The sequence below is a fragment of the Emydura macquarii genome, unplaced genomic scaffold, assembly GCF_026122565.2.
Source record: "Emydura macquarii macquarii isolate MOO-44397 ecotype Brisbane River unplaced genomic scaffold, CSIRO-AGI_Emac_v2 contig_1045, whole genome shotgun sequence".
Taxonomy (NCBI): domain Eukaryota; kingdom Metazoa; phylum Chordata; order Testudines; family Chelidae; genus Emydura; species Emydura macquarii.
Genome location: NW_027131182.1, coordinates 3,336,575 through 3,352,376, shown reverse-complemented (window position 1 = coordinate 3,352,376; position 15,802 = coordinate 3,336,575). Strand labels below are relative to the sequence as shown.

The following is a 15,802-nucleotide window of genomic DNA, read 5'->3' as shown; positions in this document are numbered from 1 at the left end:
ACGGCAAACAGTAACAAGCACTCCTTGCTGGATTGAACTGCATCTGAATGGACCTCTACAATGGCTGGACAAAGTATTGACTCAGATGGGCTCTCCTTCAGTACGCTGCTCCAGCATGTCATAAAACACCTTCCTCTGTTACCAGTGGACTAAATATCAAGTCAAGTCAACAGACTTAATATAACAGCTCGTCTGTCTTAGTATTTGTGTGTGGTTCCCATGAACTGTTTACTATTCAAAAAGGTTTTTTTTTTTTAAAAAAAAAAACAGCACTTGAGGTCTCATCAATTAAAGCACCTTGTGGATTCTGTTTCCTGTACTCTGATACTAGATGAAAATTTAGTGTATAGAAACACCTTCTGAAGGAGGAAGGGACAGTTCTAAAGACTCTTAATGGTGTTTTCATTAGGTATATAATTGAGTGTCCTAAAGGTTTATCAATAACATGAATAGTTACGTATATGTACAGGTAATGTATCATGATCTCCAATATCTCAGTATTGTGCTGTTCTACATTTTTAGTTCCCATAAATAGATGTGTGCTCTTTTTAATTTTTGGCAGACTTCTGATAAAATTCCAAGTTCTCTTTAATCCTTTATTCTTTTTATATTTTTTATATATGCAGGTTTTAAAAGTTGTCCTTAAAAAAAAAAAAAAAAAAAAAAAAAAAAAAAGAGAGAGAGAGAGAGAGAAGGAGGAGGGAGGGGGAAAAAAAAAAAAAAAAGCAGACTTCCCTTGTAGAAAAAAGCTTAAATTTTTGCTGCCTTCTTGAAAGTCCCTCCTTTGGAAGGGAAAGAAATGTCTGAGTTTCATCTCTGGCTCTTAGAGACTTTTTATGCTTAATGGGGCCTAAAATGAATTTATATTGTAAATTCTGAGTCTACCTATCACACTAGGAGCCTCTCCCCCTCCCCATCTAAAGTAATGCATCTGTTGCCGGCAATAGATGCATTGACACTGCCGGCACTGAGGCATTCATGACTTTTTTTTGTACCTCAAATTATTAAGAGCAAATATTTTCTTTCATGAAATGAGAATTTATCGTAGCAATGAATAGATTTATGTAAACCTACAAGCTATTGGCTTACCCCTTATATCTATATTTTAAATAGATGTCACTTAAATCTTGAGTTTTAATTTTTGGAGCCAAATACCTTTAAACACCTTTCCCCAGGGATAAATAGACTTTTTCCATATAGGTTTTAAATAGATGCAGCTTTTTAACATATTTAGTGACGGAATGTAAACTCCTTGATCTGAGTGGCTTTGTATGGCTTAGTTACATACCAGATCATATGCATTCATTATGAAATAATGGGCCTTGTAAAAATAGGTGCTTCTGCAAAACCTCTAAGATAGTGATTGCTGAGGTAAGACCAGCAAAGGAGGATTTTTAGGTTCTTCAATACAGTGCATGTTATTGTGAACCCTTGGACACTACATCTGCACCATACTAAAAATATTCTGAAGTATATTCTACAAATAAGTCTGGGTGGGGAAGGGTTGGGAAACTGTATAGCAGGGTTATTCTGACTTGAAAAATATACATTTTACTAACAATCTTGTGATCTAGCTGTCTGTCATTCTTTTGTTATTGTGGCAGTAGCAGGATTACCTTTGTCTGTTTTCCCCCTTGTTTCATTCATTACACTAGTACTGTACTTTGTAAGTACAGCTAGTGACAACTTAGCTTTCAGAACAAAATGTGGCCAGTGTTACAGCTTTTAATCAGTTGACTGAAATCGAAGATAGTGATGGATATTTTTATGCCATAAAGAATAGGGCATATAAGCAATACCAAAAATTAAGCCTTGAAAAAGTGGGCCAGGCAATTTCTTAAAATTGGAAATGCATTTACCAGTGTGTGGTAGTTTTACCAGTAGACCAATGTATTGGTAGAACTTGTGAACCTAAGAAATAAGCTTCATGCGTGTTGCATTTGCCTAATATGTGAATACACTAATAAAAGTTCTAATTCTCATGATGGTGGTCTTTATTAATGTTTGACGGTGGCCACGCTCCACACCCCCACTGTACTTAGTGAATTATCTTACGAAAAAGAAGTCGTCATAGTCTCAATATACACACTGGACCAAGTTTGCTCTAACTCATTTCAGAATCGTCTGCCTCTGCCTCCCCTTCTGGGAGAGAATAAAGTAATGCAGCATTCAAAATGAGTTCAAAAGCAAAATTTCTGTCTGATGTATTGTGCTGAGTGGGAGGACAAAATTTCAGGAAACCAGAATAAGTGGCAGGGGAATTCTCACTGTGAGGTTAGCTAGATATGTATTAGACATCTTAAGGTGGCTGAAGTAATATCTTTTATTGGACCAACTGTCATACTTAAAATCACGTCTCGTATGGTCTACTTAGAACATCCAGGTTTCTTTTTAGTCTACATTTAACAATGAAAACTTTCCAAACTGTAAGTAAAAGGAGAAGTTGCTTTTTGTGGCAAATACAAATCGGCTCATAAGTACTAGCTCAGATGTTGTCTTTTTCCAAAGAAGTAGCTAGAGAAGAATGAATCTCTGGGCCATCATATAAATGGCACTTATGAGCAGTCTGAGACTTGAATAAGCAATGTCTCCTGATGCTAAGGTCACATGCTATGCATTTGTGTTTGTTCCTTCCAGCTTTGATGACGCAACTATTGCTCACTTCGTTTTGAACAACTCTGTAGTAACCCTGATTATAGGCATTTTTGTCACATGCTCCTGTCCAGTGTACAAGGAACCTATAAATACTTATCAAATGGACTTATAAATACTTACTTACTTGATTCCAGCAGCTAAAGCTGGAACTTCAAGAAAAACATCAAATATCCTGAGACCTGCAAGTTAAAGCTGTGCTGCCAGTGCTTACAAATTATCTCCATGCCCCTGTTTCCCCTCCCTTTGTATATGTTGTCTAGTTATATTGTAAACTCATTGCAGCAAAGATTCTCTCGCTGTAGCTTTCTATACCATCTTGCTCAAAGGGTCGCCACTCCTAATCGGGATGTCTAGGGGTACGTCTACACAGCCTTTGGCAAGCAAGCCTCCCAGCATGGGTCGCCTGATTTCGGCTCGCACTTGTGCTCTGAAAATACCTATATAGACAATGCATTGAAGTTGCAGCTTCAGAGCCTGAGCAACAGCCAAGCTGCAGTGTCAAAGCACTGTCTACACAGGTGTTTTTAAAGCGCCAATGCAAGCCCCGCAAGACCAAGTCTGTCGATCCAGGCTGTGAGACTTACTATTGCACGCTGTGTAGACTGTAATACAAATAATTTGGAGTATGATGGAAGTTTTAATGACGTATTGCAGCTAAGGCACTGGACTAAAATTCAGGACATCTGGGGTCAATTTCTGATTCCCACAGCTGACACCTTGGATATGTCACTTAGTCTTTGTGCCTTAACTTCTAAACATGTAGGTTCTTGCAGGATCACAGTAAATATAAGCATCTTCTCAAGTGTAGAAAGAAAAGTGTAATCTTAGATTAATTTATATACCAGAATCTGGAAACTATATGTAATATACCTCACTAAGCCTTTTGTTTCCAAGTATCCAACAACCCATGATTCCACATTGAGAGGGTCTGAAGTTTTCTGGGATTGATCTGGGTATCATATAACAGTTTTAAACTGTGGGCTCAGTGTACTGGGAAAAAGTGCCATGTTTTAACCTTTGATATTTCTAACTAAGTAGTGGTTGCTGCTTAACACTGCATACTGAGGTTTTATTGCAGCTGGATTGTGAATTAAAATATTGTAAAATCAATTGTTTCACTTTACTCCACCCAGACCAAATGTTTATTTTTATTTGAAGCACAAAATTTGTTCCAGTAAAGGCAACACTGTTTGAATATAACCTAATTCTGGGATACTTGAACATGTAGCATTTTACCTTATGTTCATCTCAATAAAGCACTGTCTTCACTGGAAGAAATCTCCATATAACAGATAACATGCATACCATATTAGAAAGCAGTTCTAAGATACACATAAGGAATTTATTTTGACTGCTTACAATTTGATGGCCTATTCCTAGCTATAAAATACGTTAGTGAAGTGTATATTTCCTAACTCTAAGCATGTGTAATTTAGAATATGCACACTACTCATATTTTAAAATGTTCTTGTTCATATAGCATGTGCTCATATTGTACCTCTTACCCTATATCTTGTCCATCTTCGCTCCACAACGTAGGGATTGTGGCTTCTGTTCAGAAAGCATCTAGCTCATTGTAAAAGTTACCGGAAATATCACCAGATCTATGAAGAATGGAGCTGGGGCTTCAAAACTGTTCAGTTTTTGACTTTCACTTGTTACCTGATAGGCCACATTTGGAATTCAGGGCACTGCGCAGGGAACTGCAGTAAGAAAGGTGGATGACAACCTGTGGTCAAACCTCAGTGCTTTTTCTAGTCAAATCACAGGATCCTGTTGACGTGTGTGGAAGTCTTAGTGGAAGTGGATGGCAAAGAACCAAATTGGCTTGGACTGCTTCTTTCAAAGAAATGCCAGAGTGGTGAGGGACAGCTGCTCTAAGAAATACTGAAGTCTCGCAAGGATCAGTCTTGTTCCTTCGTCTTGCCTCCTTTTGGAGGTGGTGCAAAAACCGCAGCGTGGTATTGATACGCCGACTGCCCACAGCTATACATTTGTCTAAAGGGCACTGCCAGCAGCCATGGAAGTACCTAGATGAAACCCCAGCTGGCTGGTGCTCTGCACAGAGGAGACAGAAGCAATGCTGTCAGGAAGAGGAGAAACTCTTAGAGGAGGTTTTGCTTAAAACCTCTCTAGGACTGCCGTAGAAGGCAGCTGTGGTGTCAAACAGCAGTGTAACAGTGGTTTTGCTAGATTAATTACTGTTCCTTGATAATCAAGTGGTGGTCAAGAAGCAGTTCTGTATTGGCAAGAAAAAGGTTTGTTCCTCTTGGATGAGGTTTTCGGAATAATTCTCTCCCCACTGCATTATTCTGCAGCACAGCATCTCCCACAATTCTGATGCGTATGGGCTATTCCCCTCTGATCTGCAGTTTCTGGAGGCAGGTGAAAGCTGTAGCACAGCCCATGCTAGCCATGCCCTTGCCCTCTAGCTTGCCACCAGAACTGCCTCCGAAATAGCAGTTCACTTTGTTCTGCATGGTGGAGCCACAAAACAGAGCTGGGAGGGCAAACCGTGCCCTGTGTTTTCTCAGGCAGCCGGCCCTGGCACTGCTATGGTATGGGCTCTGAGCTAGAGGCATGTTGGGTCTCCCTCTGCCCCTAGAAGCCATGACTCAACACAGAAAAGCCTGAGCAGGAGCTGCAAAGCAGAATAGGGAGGGACTCCATGGATGAGAACTTCAGCTAGCCAGGCTAGGGGTAAGTCCTGGGACAGTACAGGACTAGAAAGACAAAACCCTTCTGGGGCACCAGATTCCCTTCCCGTAAGTACTAAAAGGATCCCAAGTTACCTGGGGAAAGAAGCAGGGTTTATATTCAGCACCCCTTCTTCCCAAATCAGATCAACTCAAGTAATGAGTCTTATGCCCCAGGAAGGTCGAGTGGGACTCTGAATGAAGGACACTGAGGGAGACACAACCAGAGTGCTCAAGGTGTTGCATAAAGCAAGCTGCAAGAGACCATGCCCTGGCCACAGATGGGTGGCAGTGGCCACTTAGTGGGTCAAAAAACCTAAAACGTCCAAAAAGAAAAGGTCCAAAAAAACCCCTAAAAAGTATTCATCCTTGGACTCATCCCTTTCCTTCCTCCGCTACAGAAGAAGAGCTCGCAGATTTAGGCTCTGAGCTGGACATGCAGGAGTCTGGGGGAGGATACAGCAAAGGTTCCCATGCCTTGAAATGTTTGAAATCACGTGCGAAAAGGTTGCATCCATAATCCATATCCAGCCTGACCAGGCACAAGCCTAAAAGCAAATACCAGCCTTCAAAATCTGCGCCTGAGACAGCAATTCCACTACATCCATCCTTTGTGGATGGGGGAATAGCCCATTTATTTATTAGAATTGTGGGAGATGCTGCTAGCGGAATCGTAAATTTCTTACCTGATGATTTCCTTTCTCCTTTTCTCCCACCCCAGCTCCAGGAACCCAAGAATCCAATGGGAGGAAAACCACAGCTAGTAATTAGCATGGCACATGGCAGAACTGGTGGGAGAGAGGACACCTTCATAATGAGGTAAGAACGTGTTTAGACTCAGAGGCACTATGCAGTGTAGGAAGTGAAGGTGGGGGGTGAGGCAGGTTTGGGGACTGGAAAGAACTAACAGAACGGTGAAAAAGTGGAGTGGTGGGGTCGAAGGAAAGGAGAGAGAAGGTGGTGTAGCAGTTGGAAGAAGCTGAATGTTCTGAAGCGCTTCCTGCAGCAAGTTCTGTGCATTTATTATCTCTGTGCTGTGGTCATCAGGTATCTGAGCACCTTTTTAATTGGCATGTACTAGTTAAAGAATGAACAAAACAGGCCTTTCCAGTTGTTACAGCACTGAAAGTAGCTCACAAAACAAGACCAATGTTAACACAAACTGAAGCAGATGGAAAACAAGCCTACATTTTTATCACTGGTAATGCAGTAATGGTAAGTATAGTCCTCTTAAAAACAACTCCAAGTAGTTCAAGAAGGAATGTGATTCTAATTTGTGATGGGAATATAGTTTTGAAATGGAAAGAATCTGTGCTACCCACCCTAAACAGAGTTTTCACAAAGCATCCATCCAAAGAAAGAAGCAATGCAAGGAGAGGTCCGCTTACAAATTTTCCCGACCACTGGTTCTGAAGAACAGAATTTTGCTGTTGCTTTGCCTCACCAGAGACCGCTCAGTACAATAACCCCAGAGTTTGGAAGAATTCCAAAACTTGTCCAAATGAGACTTCTCTTATTTGTTTGTAAATATTTCTCTTAACATGGGGTTAGCATAAAATCATAGAAATGTAGAACTGGAAGGGACTTCAAGAGGTCATCTTATCCTATCCCCTGCACTCAAGGCAAGACTACATAACAACTAGACCGTTCCTGGCAGGTGTTTGTCTAAGCTATTCTTAAAATCCTCCAATGACTGAGATTCCAAAACCTCCCTAGGCAATTTGTTTCACTGCTTAACTACCCTGAAAGTTGGGAAGTTTTTTCTAATGTCCAACCTAAACCTCCCTTGCTGCAATTTTAAGCTCATTGCTTATTGTCCTATCCTAAGAGGTTAATATGTACTTGAAAACTATCATGTTGTGTCGTGTCTCTCTCCCCCAGTCTTCTCCAGACTAAATAAATGCAATTTTTTCCAATCTTTCCTTGTAGGTCATGTTTTCTAGACCCCTTTAATCATTTTAGTTGCTCTCCTCTCCACATCTTTCCTGAAATGTGGTACACAGTACTCCAGTTGAGGCCTTATCAATGTGGAGTAGAACAGAAGAATTACTACTTGTGTCTTGCTTTTAACACTCCTACTGATACATTCCAGAATGATGTTTGCTTTTTTTGCAGCAGTGTTACACTGACTCCTATTTAGCTTGTGATCCCCTATAACTCCCAGATCCCTTTCTGCATTACTCCTTCCTAGGCAGTCATTTCCCATTTTGTATGTGTGCAATTAATTGTTCCTTCCGAAGTGGAGTACTTTGAAGGTCAACTAAGGACAAATGCATTCTATTTACGTCAGACCATTTCTCTCCAGTTTGTACAGATCACTTTGAATTTTAAACCTATCCTCCAAAGCACTGCAACCCATCCCAGCTTGGTATCGTCTACAAACTTTAGGAGTGTACTTTCTATTCCATTATCTTCATTTGATGAAGATATTGAACAGAACCAGGCCCAGGACCGATCCCTGCAAGACTCCACTCGATATGTCTTTCCAGCTTTTGATGGTCAACCACTGATGATTACTTTCTGGGAATGGTTTTCCAACCAGTTATGAACCCACATTATAGCAGCACCATCTAGATTGTGTTTCCCTAACTTGTTTGAGAAGGTCATGCAAGACTGTATCGAAAGCCTTACTAACGTCAAGCTCTACCACATCTACCGCTTTCCCCATCCACAAGGCTTGCTTCCCTGTCACAGAAAGCTATTAGGTTGGACGTATCTGACTTCTTGAAACTGCACTTCTATGTAAGGCTTCTATTATTGTCAGAATGGCGTAGTCCTAGAACATGCTGAATACAATATTACTAGAATGCATGGTGGACCGCAACCATGTTTGTTAATCATCTCCATGTTGCATGTGAACCTAATGCTACCTAAGACCATATGAACACAAAGCCTTCCATCTTGAATATGAACATTTTGGATAAATGCAAATGTTAATGTGCAATAACAACCAGTAGCGGCATTTTAACAAAACTGTCTGCATATAACAAATGGAACATCAAAACATTACTGTTTATAAACATGTCACTTTTTTCTAAATTACATTGGGGATAAAAGTTCTGATAGCATGTGAAAGTACAAGAATATGTGATTGAGGAGCTGTCTAAAGCTGCTCCATAATCCACTGCAAGTTAATTCTTAATTCTTAAGAGGCTTAGTTACATGTTCACAGGGGCAGAAAATCTTAAATTTTTAATTTGCACCACTAGCATACATAACGGAGTTGCTTTTTAGTATTGGAAAATGAAACAAAAACCAAAAGGGGTCTTGTCTGCTGTAGTGGGGAAACTTAAATAAGGCCGGCCATCAAGCCAATTATTCATTGTGTGATTATGTAAAATTCAGACTGGTGGCAGACTGGGATGTTAATCCAGATATTGCCACCAGAGCAAGGATACCATCTGAAGTGCTGTGGTTGCATCTTTTCTTAAATGTATTCATGTTTGGTAAATGTATAGTTGAAATCAGCAAGGGATACTGGATAGTATACAGGAGTGGCAATAGACTTTCGAAGATGCTGCAGTTCATAATGACCTAAAGTTTACCATCTCAGTGTTTGTCACCTACATGAAACAAATTGGTAGTCTCAAGTTAATACTTTGTGTTCACATATCTGTTCACAACTAGCACCCGTGGTTTCAATTTCTGGAGCCTAAATTCCTACAGGTTCACCATCAAACTAAGTGTTGAGGAACAAAATGGGCAAACTGCGGAAGGGTGTGTGTCTGTCCAGCCACTTAATATAAAAGGAGGGGAAAGTAACTTGAGATTGTTAATGCTTAAACATTTCCTACTGCTAGCTTAACAAGACGTTGGCTGAGTATTTGGTCCTCAAACCCAGAATAAATTGTTGCTTCTCGAAACTATTTTTCCCCTTGGTGTGAGGCACACTTGCAGTTTAAACACCTCAACCTATATGAAAGACCTCCACTTAAGTGCAGTGAAGTTGCTAAGGAAGGCTCCAGTAGGCTGCCCTGGCCAAACTACTGTGGTGTCTGAGTGGCTAACAAATAAAGACAGGTGGCAACTGACTTTTTTTTATTACAGGCTACCTAAGTAGACTGAAGAGCTGCATGTAGCTTGAAAGCTAGTCTCTCTTGCCAACAGAAGTTAGTCCAATAAAAGATAGTACCTCACCCATCTTATCTCTCTGAGTAGAATGTTGTCAGTCTAACGTCACTATAAGTCGGTCAGATGCCATCTAGTGAGTTAGCAAGACATTGAAACTTACCATTTACATTTCTTTAGAGGTAGGCCCAATCTCTGAAGGGAAAGGGGGCATGGCTAAAACCAGAAAACGGGGAATCTGAAAAGTATTTTTGTTCAGGTCATGTGATAGGATAACTAAATGGCTAGTTCAAGTGTGAATTCAATCTTTCAAGCACTAATGCTGGAGCCTTCTTGGCTGTTGGACTCCTTGCCAGGAATGGTGAAGTGGATTCCATGCCTAGGGTCCTACACGGGCATCTGCATGTCTTTTGATAGAGCCTTTCCTTGGCACTGATGCTATTACATTCCTAGCATCGTCTAACTCAGCAATAGGCATCCTGGGCTAGTAAGTGGGCCACATGAGTGGCCCTCCTTTATCTCAGTGGGCCTCAAGATTGAAATCGGGCACGTGCACTAACCAGGACCCCAAGAATAAGCTTAAATACATTTAATACAGGCTGAATATTTCATAATGAGCTATGGAAAATTACTTAATATTAAAATATAACACACAAATTCAAAAAATACTTAATGGCCAAAAATTCGACATTGTCAAATCAGTGCGCTTCTCGTGTGATTCTTTTAACAAAATGTCTCATGGGCCACACTCAGAAGCCTGATGGGCCGCAGGTTGCCCCCACTGGTCTACTTGTGTCCAGGCTAGTCAAAGTACAAGTCACTAGCCCAGCAGCCTGGGATTCTTTTTATATCCTGTCCGCTGTCTGTCGTCTTCATGATCCAGAAGGTATGAAATACCTGTTCCCAACACACGAACTGTCTGAGAATGTGAGATTACAGGGGATTCTGTGGAATGACCGTGAGCTACATGAGTTCAACAGCGGGCTGTGAAATTGTCATACAAAATATGCAGGTGTTGGTACTGCCTACTTCTGATTCAAAAGCAACGCAAGATTAAAACCAAACAAAACTCTTAAGCATGAATGTACTTTATCATTCCACAGTTGCTTACACTAAAGCACAGCTGCAGCCTTCACTGTGCAGCCTTAGAATACCCTTCTGCACACAACCCTTTACCAAACTACTCTCTCCCAACACAACCAACTTCTACATCAAACATCCACAACAATTAGCATGGGAGGGAGGGAACTGGTTAAAGGGGTGTATACACAGGGCAAAAGGAGGGACAGGGTTAGGGTTGCAGTACCTGGACTGTGTTGTATGGTAGGTGTAATGGTAAGGTTTGTGTTAATGGGAAGAAATAGAGAGTGTGAACTGTTAGGTGGCTTAACTTTTCATGTCCTTTTGTGGATTTGTCAGTTGGTGCACACATGCCTTACCTTCTTTCAGAGAAAGTTTATACAGATGGAGAAAGGTGAAATTACTTAGCTGATGCCACAAAGTGAGTCAGTGGCAGAGCAGGGATTAAAACTCAGGACTTCTAAACTTGTGCTCGTTCTTCTAGGCCATACAGTTGCTCTGTTCTGAATTAAAGGGGCTCTAAGGCGGGCTGTCTCTTGATGGAAGTTAAAATAACTGCATTAGTGTGCATGGTTCTGTGAGCAAGTCTGAATCTCGGTTAGGGCAGCTTTCTGCCCAGCTGTTGGCAGAGAAGTGTGTGCATGTGTGGTTTTTTATTAGGTGTGGTGCAATTTGGCGCTGCTATTCATGAAAATATTTATAATCCTTTTTTAAATATTTGACCAATTCTGTTGTTCTCAGGGGTTTGGAAGGCTCTTTAAACCTCTAAAGTGCTTTATAAATGCTAAATATTATTTCCAACGGCAAGGGTAAAGCTCATTTGTACAGGAGGCAGCTTTCTTGGGGGCTGGTCCGAGATTGTGGCATGAGCTCCCACAGGAACCCTAAGGACCATCACAAAACCCGCCACCTTCTGCTTCAAGTGTGAGGCCAACTTCTTGGACATGCCTTCTCTGTATATTTTTTTAAAAAACCAACCCGAAACAGAGCCCTGTGGTACAGTACATACAATTCTCCCTTTGGTGAGAGGATAAGAGAGAATGAACCATAAGTGACAAATGCTGATCGTGACGCTTACTGCATAGATACTATGATGGTAAGTGGTGTCAGAACCTATAAAGAGTAGAACCAAATTGGCTTTTTTGGCTCTCCAGCGTCATTCTAGGTGTTACCCAGTTTTCCGAAAGCTGCTTTTCATCTCCAAAAGCAACATCCTTGATATTACCAAAAACTACCCGTTTGTGCTTATTGAATCTTGTGTTTAAAGTACTTGTACAGCTTCCAAAAAAGCTTTTTATCATCGATTTTTAAGGCCAAAAGGGAACATTATGATCTAGTCTGGCCACCTGCATAACACAGGCCATAGAATTTCACTAGAGCTTATTGGAAAATTTTCCAGTGCAACTGTTTTCTGTCACAAAACGCTGATTCAGCTGAATCAAAATGTTCCACGGAATGTGTCAATTGTATTGAAACTCCGTGTAAAACCAGACAGTCAGGCTGGCTGCCTGCTTGGTTTCATAGAAATGCAGGGCTGGAAGGCACGTCCATGTCCAGTCCCCTTGCACTTGAGGCAGGATTAAGTAAACCTAGACCATCCCGGACAGGTGTTTAATCTAAACTGTTCTTAACAACCTCCAATGAGGGGGGTTCCGCAGCCTCCCTTGGAAGTCTATTCCAGAGCTGAACTACCCTTACAGTTAGAAAGTTTTTCCTCATATCTAACCTAAATCTCCCTTGTTGCAGATTTATCTCATCACTTCTTGTACTACCTCCCCAGTGGACATGGAGAACAATGGATCACTGACCTCTGTATAAAAGCCCTTAACATATTTGAAGACTGTTACCAGATCCCCCTCAGTTGTCTTTTCTCAATACTAAGCACACCCATTTTTATAATCTTTCCTCATAGGTCAGGTTTTCTAAACGTTTTATGTTGCTGTCTTCTGGACTCTCTCCAGGTTGTCCACAGCTTTCCTAAAGTGTGGCACCTAGAATTGGATACAGAACTCCAGATGAGGCTGAGTACAGAAGGACATTTGTCTCCTGTATCTTGTTTGACACACCTGTTAATAATATACCCCAGAATATTAGCCTTTTTGCCAACTGCATCACCTTGTTGAATCATATCCAATTTGTGCTCCACTATAACCCCCAAATCCTTTTCAGCAGTACTGCCACCTGGTCTGTTTTTCCCCATTTTGTAGTTGTGCATTTAATTTTTCCTTTTAAGTGTAGTACTTTGCATTTGTCTTTATTGAGTTTCATTTTACTGATAGTTATTTTGAATTTTAATTCTCTTCTCCAAAGTGCTTGCAACCCCTCCCAGCTTGGTGACATCCACAAATTGTATAAGCACTCCATTATTCAAGTCATTAATGAAAATATTGACTAGTATCGGACCCAAGACAGACCCCTGTGAGACCCCACTACAAACGCCCTCCCAGTTCAACTGTGAACTGTTGATAACTATTCTTTGAATACAGTCTTTCAACCAGTTGTGCACCTGCCTCATAGTAACTTCATCTAGACCACATTTCCTAGTTTGCTTATGAGAAGGTCATGTGGGACTGAGAAAAGTCTTACCAAAATCAAGATGTATCATATCTACTGCTTCCCCCATATATTATGCTGGTAACACTGTCAAAGAAGGAAATTGGGTTGGTTTGGCATGATTTGTTCTTGTGGTTTACTCCTTATATCCATCATTAAAGATTTAAAGAGCAGGTTAGACAAACACCTGTCACGGATGGTCTAGATAACAATTAGTCCTGCCATAAGTGCAGGACACTGAACTAGATGAATTGTCGAGGTCCTTTCAGTCCTACGATTCTATGATTCTATTATCCTCTAGGTCCTTATAAACTTTGACTTGTTCCAGTATCTTTGCGGGTATCACTTTAGGCTGACTGGTCTGTAATTCCCCAGGTCCTCTTTGTTCCCCTTTATAAAGCTAGGTACTACGTTTTCCCTTTTCCAATCTCCTGGGATCTCACACATGCTAATGGTTTCAAGATTGCTTCCTTAAGTACTCCAGGATCAATTTAATCGTGCCCTGCCAACTTGAATACATCTAATTTATCTAGGTAGTCTTTACCCTGTTCTTTCCCTATTTTGGTTTATGTCCCTTCCCCCTTGCTGGTAATTGTGTTGAGTATCTGGTCACCCTTAACCTTGTTAGTGAAGTCTGAAGCAAAATAAGCATTAAATATCTCGGCCTTTTTTGTCTATTATTAGCCCTCCTTTCCCACTAAATACTGGACCTACACTTTTCTTTGTCTTTCTCTTGCTCCTGATGTATTTAAAGAACCATTTCTTGTTGCCTGTTACGTCTCTTAATAGGTGTAACTCATTTTGTGCCTTAGCCTCTCTGATTTTGTCCCTACATGCTTGTGCTATTCTTGTTTACCCCTCCTTAGCGATTTATCCATGTTTCCACTTTTTTGTAGGATTCCTGCCAGCTCATCTGGACAGGTTGGTTCCCCAGGCTGCTTGTTTCCCAGGATCCCTGGCTCCAAACCAGTGTGCTGGCCCAGAGGTATTTAAAATAATTCCTGTTCTTTGGGAAAACTTCACTTCTGACTTTTTTGTTCCAATTTGGAGGCAAATAATTTCAGTAATGTGATTATTTTTCACAGCATCGAAATTTTCCCATGCAGCTCTACATTTCAGTCAGTAATTCCTGTATCAAACCCAGTAAGTTCTAGTTGAACTAGAGCATCTCTTCACAAAGACGTTGTACGATTGCAAAACGCTTAACGCAAATCATCTTCAAAGTGGTTTACAAAGACTGATTAACCTTCCTGACCCCCTTGAAATAGGGAGAAGTTTAGTTTCCCCAGCCTGTACAACAGGAATAAAGAGGCAAGAGTGTTGTGGTGTATTCAAAGCCTCGGACAGTGTTTGTATGAACAGTAGAACTAGTACTCGGGGGTGCCTAGCCTCTAGTCCTGCTGGAAGCACTAAGTCATACTTGCTCTCTTGACCACAGTACTGTACAAAGATCTCTTATGATCAGAAGAGCATATCCCACCCAATCAGTTGGAAGCCATTGCTGAGCTTTGTTCAGTGATTCTTTGTTCTTTGCTCTTCCTGTCTTTTTCTGTAACTTGCTTTTGCTATTCCTGGTCAGAACTTCCTCCTTCATATACCCAATATTGGGTCTCTCTGCTTCAGAGAAAATCGTGCCCCTCCTACCCTTAGGTTAGGTAGGAAATGGTGAAGCATCAGCCTAGCCCGCCTAGATACTTGTGAGCTCCCTCTACTAGTTAAGTGCTACTAGTGCATGGAGATGAAAATACTGCTCAGTTAGAACCCAGTGCAAAAGGCAGAGAGGGACTCAGTAGCATGATGGGGTTTTCTCTGGTAGTATATAGTTCCTTTCATTGCTGATGTACATGTAGAGAGTGTGAGCTAGTGCTCAGAGCAGGAGGCTGGCAGTCAAAACTCCTGTGTTCTGTCCCTGGCTCTAATACTTCCTCACTTTGTGACCTTGGACAAATCACTTAACCTGCCCGTGCCTCAGTTTCTCCATTTGTAACATGGCATGTCCAAAGGTGATGTGAAACTGACTTAACAAACATGAACTGCTTTGGGAGGTGCTCTGTCAGTGCAAAGCACTGTTTGTAAGTTCTTTATAATGTTCACCAACTGAATATTTCCATTTGCTCATTTAACAAAAAGATGGATGTCATCCATTGAACAGTAACTTGGGGAAGAAAACAGGAAATGATTTGTGTATTTAAAGGCGCTTTCACAAGTACCAAAGGCCACCTCTGTTCCCTAACACACAGAGATTTTCAGGAAAGAATCTCGTCCATCAAAAAAGCCTCAAAAGAGAGTTAAGCTGCACTTCATTTATTTATTGTGGACTTGGCCAGCTGCTCTTGCTATTTAAATTGGATTTAATTTGAAGAAAAAATGGTGGTAGCCCCAGGCCATGAAAATTAGGCATCAAGAATTAAAAAAAAAGAAAAAAAAGAAAAAATGTGCAATTTGAAATGAAAAAGCTAATGAAATCCATATTCCATGGGGCATGTGCACTGAAATCCTATAAACCTGAAAGGAGATGTTCATAAGTAAGCTAATACTCACTGGAAGAGGAGGATTCTCTCTCTGCCACTGTGGTACTGCCTAAACAACGCACTATTTGATACTGTTGGCTAGGAAATGGTATTTTACGTCAAACAATAGTTTTTGATTGCATTATTTATGGCAACTCATTCCATTCGGATCCTGAGCTGGGTGGAAATTGGCATAGTTATACTGAAGTCAGCGGAGTTGCATCAGTTTGCACCAGCTGA

General features: G+C 40.9%; 1 protein-coding gene across 2 annotated transcripts in view; it reads left to right on the top strand.

Moving 5' to 3' along the window:
* Positions 1–1,982, top strand: part of SMAD2 (SMAD family member 2) — a 68,712-nt gene extending 66,730 nt beyond the window's left edge. For both annotated transcript variants that reach the window (XM_067545388.1, XM_067545387.1), the window contains one exon: positions 1–1,982. In XM_067545388.1, coding sequence (XP_067401489.1) covers positions 1–124 — 124 coding nt within the window. In that variant the 3' untranslated portion in view covers positions 125–1,982.
* Positions 1,983–15,802: the final 13,820 nt, after the last annotated feature.